Source organism: Trachemys scripta, chromosome 7, assembly GCF_013100865.1.
Source record: "Trachemys scripta elegans isolate TJP31775 chromosome 7, CAS_Tse_1.0, whole genome shotgun sequence".
Taxonomy (NCBI): domain Eukaryota; kingdom Metazoa; phylum Chordata; order Testudines; family Emydidae; genus Trachemys; species Trachemys scripta.
Window position 1 is genome coordinate 61,798,473 of NC_048304.1, and position 9,541 is coordinate 61,808,013.

A 9,541-nucleotide genomic window follows, 5' to 3' on the forward strand; every position below is an offset into this window, starting at 1 on the left:
CATTGGCCGGGAATGGGGAACCGCAGCCAATGGGAGCTGCTGGGGGCGGTGCCTGAAGCAACAGCCACACACACCCCTGCACCCCTCCTCCCCCAGGTTCCGTCCGCTTCCCGGAGCAGCGCGGGGGCAGGGCGGGCAGGCAGGCAGGGAGCCTGCCCTGCCCCCGGTGTGTGTCGGGCCGGAGCCCGCCCCCCAAACCCCTCCTGCAGCCGAACCCCCTGCCCTGAGCCTCCTGCCGCACTCCTCCTGCACCCCGACCCACTGCCGCACCCCACACCCCTCCTGCATCCCAACCCCCTGCTGCACCGACCCCCTGCCCTGAACCCCCGCTGCACCCCGCATCCCAACCCCCTGCCCTGAGCCCCCTGCTGCACTCTACACCCTGACCCCCGCCGCACCCCTCCTGCACCCCACGCCTCAACTCCCTGCCCTGAGCCCCTACCACATCCCACACCCCTCCTGCACCCCCTGGGGGCAGGGAGGAGGCAGAGTTGGGGTGGGGATTTCAGGGAAGGGGTTGGATTGGGTGCAGGGAAGGGATCGGAAGAGGCGGGGCAGGGGCGGGGCCTCATGGAAGGCGTGGAATGGGGGCGGGGTCGAGGGCGGCGGGGGGAGTGTCAGTAAATGCGGCCCTTGGGCCAATGTACTAGTCCTCATGTGGCCCTCGTGGTCATTTGAGTTTGAGACCCCTGAACTAGAGCATTTCACTTCCAGAACAGCCACAGGCACCAACAGAGCTTTCAGGGTCTGAAAAACCTAACAAATGCTACGCTGAAATGAGATTTGATGTAACCAACGTTGCCTGAGCCTGGCCCTCCTCCTAGTCCTTAGGGTTTCTCCATGCTCCTATTCACTGAAGGCAAAACCTCTGAGTGGGGCCTCTGCTATCCATATTATCAGTTCAGCATGCAAGCTGGTATCTCTGTATATCCCTAACCTGTCCCCTCTGGGGTCAGACTTTCAGTTTCCTCCTCCTGAGAATATCCAACCAGGGATTGCTCCAATTGCTCCAAATAGAGCCAGAAGTAGTTAGCATAGAAAACAAAGAGAAGATGAAAGTGAAATGGAAAAAATCATGGATATGATAGTATAAAGTTATTTACTGATTAAACAGAATTCAAAGTCTCTCATTGTTAAAGCCTATTTGCCTCTCTCCCAATCCTTAGTCTGTGGCACATCTGACTTGTCTGCTATTTACATTATTGTCATAAGCCTTCATCATTTTAGATACAAGATCAAATTCTTGTCCAATCTCCCATTTAATTACCTTTGTTTTTTAGTCTACAAATGAAAGAGTGTCATTCCCAATTCCCACTACAAGGGAAGGGAGTACAAAGTGTATTGGTCTATATCACTGCTCTCTATTAAACTACTGAAAGGTGCTGGTGAATACACCATTAAGAATTTCTTCCAAGTGCTTTCTAGTGTCTTCCCAAATGAAAGCCACCCATGCAATGGCCTAAACACATTCCTAAATCAATCGGAAATATTAGCATTTTGGTAGCTTCTTCAGTCCAGGAAGATTCTACACTGATGGAGGAGGCCATGTGAGAATCTAAATAAATTGGCAATTTAGTGTGACATCTTTCATACTTTTACATACTCCAGAATAACTTCTCTATTATGTATCTGTATTAAACACACTGGTAGTTAAATAAGGGCTTGACTTGACTACTAAAATTTGCACCACACTGATGTAGTTCCTGTAACATGGACACACTGCTTCAGTGTAAAAAGGGGATTGCACTTGTACTACTCACCACTGTAAGATGCTCTGGTGCAAACCCCTTCTTACACTGGTGTGGTGCATCTGTGGATTTGCACTTGTTACACAGGTGCAAAAATTCCAATCCACTTAGTCCCACAGACAGTCACAACTATGAAATCACTTATTCAGCTATAATGTCAAACAAGCAGGTTTTACCTTCCTGAGATCACCTCCTGAACAGTACTCCATTGCAAGAAGAGGGACATCATTAACTAGGAAGTTCATCTCCTCTGGAACATCACAGGCCTTTACTACATAGGGATTGTTTAACCTAAACAAATAGAAAGCATGATGAAAATCTTGATACAGATATTTCAGTAGAAGATCAAACAGCAGAAGCATCACTAAAATGTGTTTCAAATATGCGTACTGTAAGATTTCTTTTCCCGAAACATTTAATGAAAAGTGTTAAGGCCAGCATGTAATTGTCAGCAAGTTACCACAGTGTTACCCAAGGGCAATAAACAAAGTTCATACCTTCTAAGAACAAGCAGCTCAGTGATGAGTGGAAAGATAGTCTTATGGTTAAGGACTGGATTGGGACTCAAGAGATATGGGTTCAAGTCCCAGCTCCCTGTGTGACAATGGGCAAATGTCACTTAATCTGCACTTCGGTTTCTGTATCTGTACAAGGGAATAATACCTCCTCACCTCCCAGCAGTGTTGGGAGGATACATTTGTTAAGGTCTGTGATGCCCTCAGATGTACCTATGTAGTGATTTACATAGAAAAGATGTGTACATAAAGGAGAGGGGGAGCCATTTAGCTATCTAACATCTATTTCCTGGTCATGTCTGAAAACATGCCTGTCAATGTCTCAAAAATAACATGAGGGGAAACAGAGTATCCAAAGGGCCAAACCTGGGAATACTGAGATTGTACTTCTGATGGAAACACACAGCCAACTCAGTGTCAACTAAGAGATTCAGTATGTTGCATAAAGCAAACTCTCCATAACACACTAAACATTTCCATCTCATTTTTTGGGGCGGGGGAGGGGGGGTTAACTCTTGTCTAGTAATATTTTCTTTCCTAGTCTCTACTTCCCTTCTAGATTTTGCAGCCTGACTCACATCATCTACCTTTCAGTAACTGCCCCTCAGACTGACTTTTTCTATCATTTTTGTCCTTTTCAGTGTCCATCTAGTTCCTTCTCAAAAGGCTCTTTTGCACTCTATGAAATTTTGCCCTTTTTTATATGGTGCTACCTTGTCATCCATTTTTACTGTCAGTGTTGTCCCTCTTCTTCCCCTGTGTCTCCCTATTCTCTTCTTTCTTCCATTTCTACTTCTCCTTCCCCCCAGCCTCTAGTGCCTTTATGTGGGCAAAAGCACTGGCATGACAGTGAATGCATAGGTATCCATAAGCAGGTGGGTGCTCTCACCAGCCCAGGAGAGAACCAGTGCCATGTCCAAGTCTGTTTCAGGCTTGTGTCCCAACATTTTGTTCAACACAAATTTATGAATTATACAAAAACAAAGTGATGCTCCAACTCAACCCTGGCCTTTCCCCTTGCCTCTCTGAGCCTCCCGCCCCCAAAGAGAACACTGCCCCTTCTTAGTCCTGTGACAGACAGGTGGCCCTTATCCGTTCCTGACTATTTCACCCTGTCACAGTATTGCTGTCCAATGAAGGGGTTAGCTGACAGATCTGAGTGAACTGAATCGGGTACTGGAATCTGCTGTGACCCTTTGAAGTAATACGTTTTGGGCAAGTGGTAAAATCCATGTCAAAAGGAACACAATGCTGAAAGCAAAAATTTTAAACTACTGCAGTTCTTGCAAGAAGAAAGTTTTTGTTCACATGCAGGAGTGGTGTTTCAGCCTGTGCAGGCAGACATTGCATGTCACCCTTCAGGTCTTACTGAACTAAGCAGGACTGGGCCTGATCAGTTCTTTGATGGGAGACCAAAGCAAACCAAGGCTAAGAGGGAATTCAGCGGGTGACACTCTTTCTCTGAGTCAGGACTGAACCTGTGTGGTATTAAACGTTACTGTGCTACCGAAGGCACAGTGATTCTTATGAGATGTAGAACAGAAGTTCTGACTTTTCACGATTATTAGGAAGTCTATGCCATATATGAACCCTGGTGTTTTGACCAAATTCCAATATGAGTAGTTATAATTTACCTAAAATTCTCCCTGCAGTTTTAAATGGCTATGGTAACCTTCACTTCATGTTCTATCCTAAAGCACAGCAATGAATTGTTAAACAGCTGGCCACATTCCATCCGAGAGGAAGCTGAATTTTAGAGGCAGATGTCATTTTTATGCACATATTCATGCCAAAATGCTCTGGACTCCATTATCGAAATACAAGATAGTGTTGTACCAGCATAGAAAGTCATAGAGGTTTATAGGGAAATTCTGTGGACAGGGATTATGTTAACCTAATATTGTCTTATAAAACAAGCTCTAGTTATGTGATCACTTACATTTTCTACATTAGAAATACACTTGTAGCGTATATAACAGATGAACATAAAACTCAAAGAAAATGCACACCACTCACATGCAATATTCAGGAAAAACAGGATGAAACCCATTGCAGCAAAGCCACATGAATCAGAGCAGTAGCAGAAAGTCTATGCAACAGAATATTCTGGACACAAGCATGTATCTGGGCCCATATACTTCTGCTCCCACCCTCCAGCCTGAGCCTTTCATTATAGAGTATCTATCCAACTGAGATTACAAGGTCCAAGAGCCAGGCATTTCACTTGTGAAAAGTGAAATGTATACTTCTAGCACTATATAGTAATAATAAAAATAAGTAGTTACTATTAGGATGACTTTGGCTTACTGTTTTTCCATATATGTCTCACAAATGTACTGGGGACACAAAAGAGTTAGGTGCCCAACATGCATTAATAATAGCTTCAGACTCGCAGAACAGCTGCTGAACTTCTGCAGGTGCTCTCAAGATGGGTACTGTATACACAGCAAAGCCCTGAGTTGCACTCATGAGCCAAATGCAGCTCCAGCTCTGCCCTGTGCCCTTCCTTATGTTGAACTGTCAGGAGTTCAGCTAATAGCTCAGCTAAGGGGTCTGTCCACTACAAGTTACCCTAAAACACACCACCATTTTAAGAAAGTCAATCATCTTTCCAGGTTTCAAATTATAGAGAAGTTTGTCCTTGAATGTTAACACCATTAGAAGTTACATTTATTTATACTTCTGAACATCTATGGCACCTTCAAATAAACATTTAGTTTCTATTTTGAGACTGAGAATGGAAATACATCAATATTAGATCACTAGTAGTTCTCAAGATACTAGGCTTGTACCTGAGTGTAAAAGCATTTCAGTATATTTGTAATAAAGAATATTATGTCCTGAGTGAAAGTAACATATGAACCAGAGCTAAACTAAAGCTGGGAGCTGAGGGGACCCCCGGCTGACCCAGGACTGAACCAGAAAATGTCACGGAGGTCACGAACATTTTACAGATTCTGTGACCTCCGTGACATAATCTTAGCCTTAATTATAGACCATTAAATTTCACCTAGTTACCTCAATATTGAGTCCAATAACTTGGGGGTTAAACTAAACTGTTGAGTGCCACAAGCAGACGACAGGAGAGACTGAGGTGCCACAAATTCAGGAGGCCCCTGCAGTGGCAGGAAATTGATTAGGTGAGTCATGCCCAGATGATCCCTGCAGGTGAATCACATCCCATACCACGCTGCCTGACCTCAAATCGGGCAGTCAGTATGACAGAAAGATTTTTAAAGACTCCAAGCAATAGTAGGTGCTCCACTCCCCCCAGTAAGCTATTCCAATACTAGGAAACCATGTCTTGTTTCAGGATTGAATTTGTCATATTTCAACTTCCTGCCCTTGGACCCTTTGTCAGCCAGGTTTTAAAAAAAACCCTGCTCAGATCTCTTTTCTGCGTATCAGTGCCCAAATGCATTGATCAAGTTACCTCTCAACCTTCTCTTCGATAAACTGAGTAATTTAAACGCAAAAATTCTATGAAATCCTGTCACATGAAAAGTTCACATCTGGGCCAGGAGAAAACAAGAAATCTCACTGCAGAGGGTAGCTTTTCCATAAAACTATAAGACTGTAAAAAGAGATGCTTATTAATTTATTGTAATTATAGTGTTTTATCTTTACAATATCAGTGTAAAGTTGATTTTTTTTTTTTAAAATGCAGCTTTCTTTCCAGTGAGCTAAAGATGTTCACTCTCACCTCTTAAGATAAGGTTAAGACCAAAAGAAAAGTCTATGGTCTAGTTAGGAGTCTGAAACGCAAATGCTCCCCCATTGATTTGAGGACATGATCTCCCAAAAGCAAGAGAAAAGGACATGATGGCACATACTTACTTCTTCATGATCTGGATTTCATGGCACCACCGGTCTTGGTTTTTCATGCTTAGTTCCAGTCGACAAGATTTAATAGCTATCTTATCACCTAAATCCTACAACAAAAACAATCAATGTGCTATGGCACAACAATCTGTCTGGGAATTAGCCAGGTTTCAACACACTGGAATGGGAGGGTTGTAGCGGAGGGGCATGATGCTGGGGATCAATGGGGGGAGACCAGTGTAGGGCCAGAATGCTTGGGGCATGAGTACATCAGGATGGAGGGCTGTTAGTGCTGGTGGGGTCAGTACATTAGGTTATCAGGAGCATCTATGTGGAGCTGGGATGGGAGGGTTATTAGGTATTTGGGGGATGGTCAGTGCGGTCAGGAGTCACTGAGATCGGAGACAGTTGTGGAAAGCAGTGGGGAGGACAACCTGGAGTTACCGAATTGCCAGAATTAGGTTGATGGGAGTAGGGAATTATCAGTGGGGAGGGGGTTATCCAGGGGTCAGTGGGTTTGGTGGAGGGGTTACCCCAGAAGGGGGGGGGGTCAGAGGGCATTAGACGGAAGAAATGATCAGCAGGGGCTACCCAGGGGTGAGGGATCCATTGGGATTACCCAGTGGTTGGTGCAAAAGTTACCTGCACAGGGCTTGGCAGGGGCTACTGGGGGTTGGGTGGGTTTAGCTATGGACTCGGTTGGCGGGGGGACTAGTGACCAGATAGCAACTATGAAAAACTGGGGGGCGGGGCCAACAGGCTGCCTCTCTACGACAAAGCCTCTAACATCGGGACAGCGGGTCACACCAGGGCCAAGGGGGATTATCGGGCGGAGCTACCGGCGCTTCGGTTGGCACCCGCGCGGGGGGCAGGGCGGTTACCCAGGGTGGCTATTGGAGCCCCCCCGCACCTGATGCTGGTACAGACAGACGTTGCCGAAGCCGCCAGTTCCCAGCCGCTCCCGCATTTCCCAGGGGCCGCAGCTGCCTCCGGGCTGTCCCCGCAGCGCCGCGCCCACCGGGGGCCGCTCCATGCCACCCCAGGACCCGCAGCAACCCCCCACCAGCCCGGAAACCAGCGCTTCCCTCCGATCTCGCTGACGTCACTTCCCGCGAGATTCGGGGCGGGTATAAGCATCAGTCGCTGCTCCCCGCCCCCACGCTAACGGCCGAGGCGCAGCGCGTGCTGGAGCCCACAGCCCCGACCCCACCCGGCTGTGAGGGGCGGGGCCCCCGTTCAGCCCGGGCCCCGCCCCCCAGCTGGCAAAACACCACGTCAGCGACGCAGAAATGCTCCCGGGAGGCCTTGGCAGGGCAGGTTACAGATTTGGCATCTAAGCTCTGACATCACACAGGCTGTGTTGCGTGGAAGCAGAAGCCCTGTTCATGTTGAAAACAGTAGCAAAACTGCCACTGCATTCAAGGGGGAAGCAGATCCACTAAGTCACACTCGGGCGTAGGGGTGGCAGGATTTGATTTTTTATCAGAGAACGTCAAGTTCACCGAAGGCACACAAACCTATGGAAAAATATCTCTAGCACTAATCATCGCAGATTACAGATGATAAGCAAAGTAAGAAAATACTGCTTGATTTAAGGATAGTTGGTATATTTTGATGTATGAATTTGACAATTTGCATTTTAGAAGTTATAAAGTACTTTTTGAATTTCTCATTAAATTGTGACAACACCCCCCCATAATTTCCTTCAACTGAAAATTTAAATAAACATCTAAAACTGCTTAAGAATAAACTATGTCTGTCAAAATTATAACAAATCAAAATCAAATTCTGCAAAGCCTACTTATAAACAAACAATTTCTAACCAAAAATGTCATTAAGGTAGAATTAGGGCTACTCAGACGCATCCCCCACTTTTCATTTTTAAAAGGCCTTTTACTATAGAAAATAAAACGTAAAATCAATGTAAACTGAGCATTACCTTATACGGAATGTCATACATACATGATTTTGCATCGCTATGTTAACCTCTTCATTTTAAGTACTATGATTTTATTATCTGAAGGTGGCTATTTAGCTAACACATAATTAACTGGAAGTACATGGAATCTTTGCAAACAAATATAAAACTCCAGGTCTCATTCCTCAAACGGAGAAGAGAAAGAATGGAGGGTCTTCTGGTTAAAGCACAAGACTGAGCGTACGTCTACACTACCCGCCGGATTGGCGGGTAGTGATCGATCTATCGGGGATCGATTTATCGCATGTAGTGTAGACGCGATAAATCGATCCCCGATCGCTCTACCATCGACTGCTGAACTCCAGCTCGGCGAGAGGCGGAAGCAAAGTCGACGGGGGAGCGGCGGCCATAGATCCCGCACCGCGAGAACGCGAAGTAAGTGATTCTAAGTCAATCTAAGATACGTCGACTTCAGCTACGCTATTCTCGTAGCTGAAGTTGCGTATTTTAGTGTAGACTAGGTCTGAGAGTCAGGACATTTATGTTCTATTCTTTGTTCTGCCACCATGCTGCTGCCTGACCTTGCCCAAGTGACTTCATTTCAGGCCCTCAGTTTCCTCATCTTTAAATACTTATTCCTGTTTTGTAAGTGACTGAGATCTACAGATGAAATAAGCTCTTAAGAGCTTAATGTTATTTCACTAAAATATTACTTTAAGTTAGTAATTGCTCATTTTTCTAGGCCAACACCCTAAGTTGCCCAGCTCCCCTCTGAACTTCTGTATGGGTATATCAAGTGTATACTTTTATGCTAACCATGATAAAGTTAAATAGGAGGAAAAAGAAACCTTCTAAAGTGTAAGGGAACATTTTTCTTAATACAGTGAAACAGCTTCTCTCCAGTATCCACTTCAACATAAAAATAAGGTGTCCCTGGCTGTGCAATCTAAAAGAGTGGGAATAAAGGTGATGCTGAACTGTTAGCCAGCATTTAACACAGTGGAAAAACCTGAATTTCTGAGCCAGCTGTGAAAAGTACAACTAATGTGACTACTGATCACTAGCAGAAAGTTGTCAGAGTAGCTGATTTTCAAATGCACACTATGAAATGTTCAAATATAAAATTCACATAAAACAGTACTGAAAAACCCAGAAAGAGCTTGTAAGATAAGTTATCCTGTTGCAACTGCCAACCAGCAGAGTGTGGGTAGAAAGCCTAACTTTGCCAGTATGGGGGTCACATGTCTTCTACAGCTGGGACACACTACGCACAGCAAGATGACACATACAAACCTTAAGTTTCTGTGAGGGTAACATGAAATTGACCAAAAAAGTTAGCAAATTAAGTTCTAGGTTAACTCAATTTATTATTGTAGAAAAAGTGTTAAAGAGCAGAAGCACTGCTAAGTTTCTTGGCTTTTGTTAACTCATGAGATAACACTGTTTAGGCACACCATAGGGAGATAGTGACTAGGCTGGAAAGCAGAAGACCTACAAAACACATTGGGAGCAAGTCTTCATCAGCCTGCAACCCAGCT

The 9,541-nt window shown here is 45.1% G+C and overlaps 1 protein-coding gene across 1 annotated transcript in view; it reads right to left on the reverse strand.

Moving 5' to 3' along the window:
* CHUK (component of inhibitor of nuclear factor kappa B kinase complex) overlaps window positions 1-7,190 on the reverse strand; it is a 77,342-nt gene extending 70,152 nt beyond the window's left edge. The window contains exons 1-3 of the mRNA XM_034775198.1: window positions 6,996-7,190; window positions 6,101-6,195; window positions 1,925-2,039 (exon numbers count right to left, since the gene is read on the reverse strand). Coding sequence (XP_034631089.1) covers window positions 1,925-2,039; window positions 6,101-6,195; window positions 6,996-7,118 — 333 coding nt within the window. The 5' untranslated portion in view covers window positions 7,119-7,190. The remainder of the gene's footprint in view (window positions 1-1,924; window positions 2,040-6,100; window positions 6,196-6,995) is intronic.
* Window positions 7,191-9,541: the final 2,351 nt, after the last annotated feature.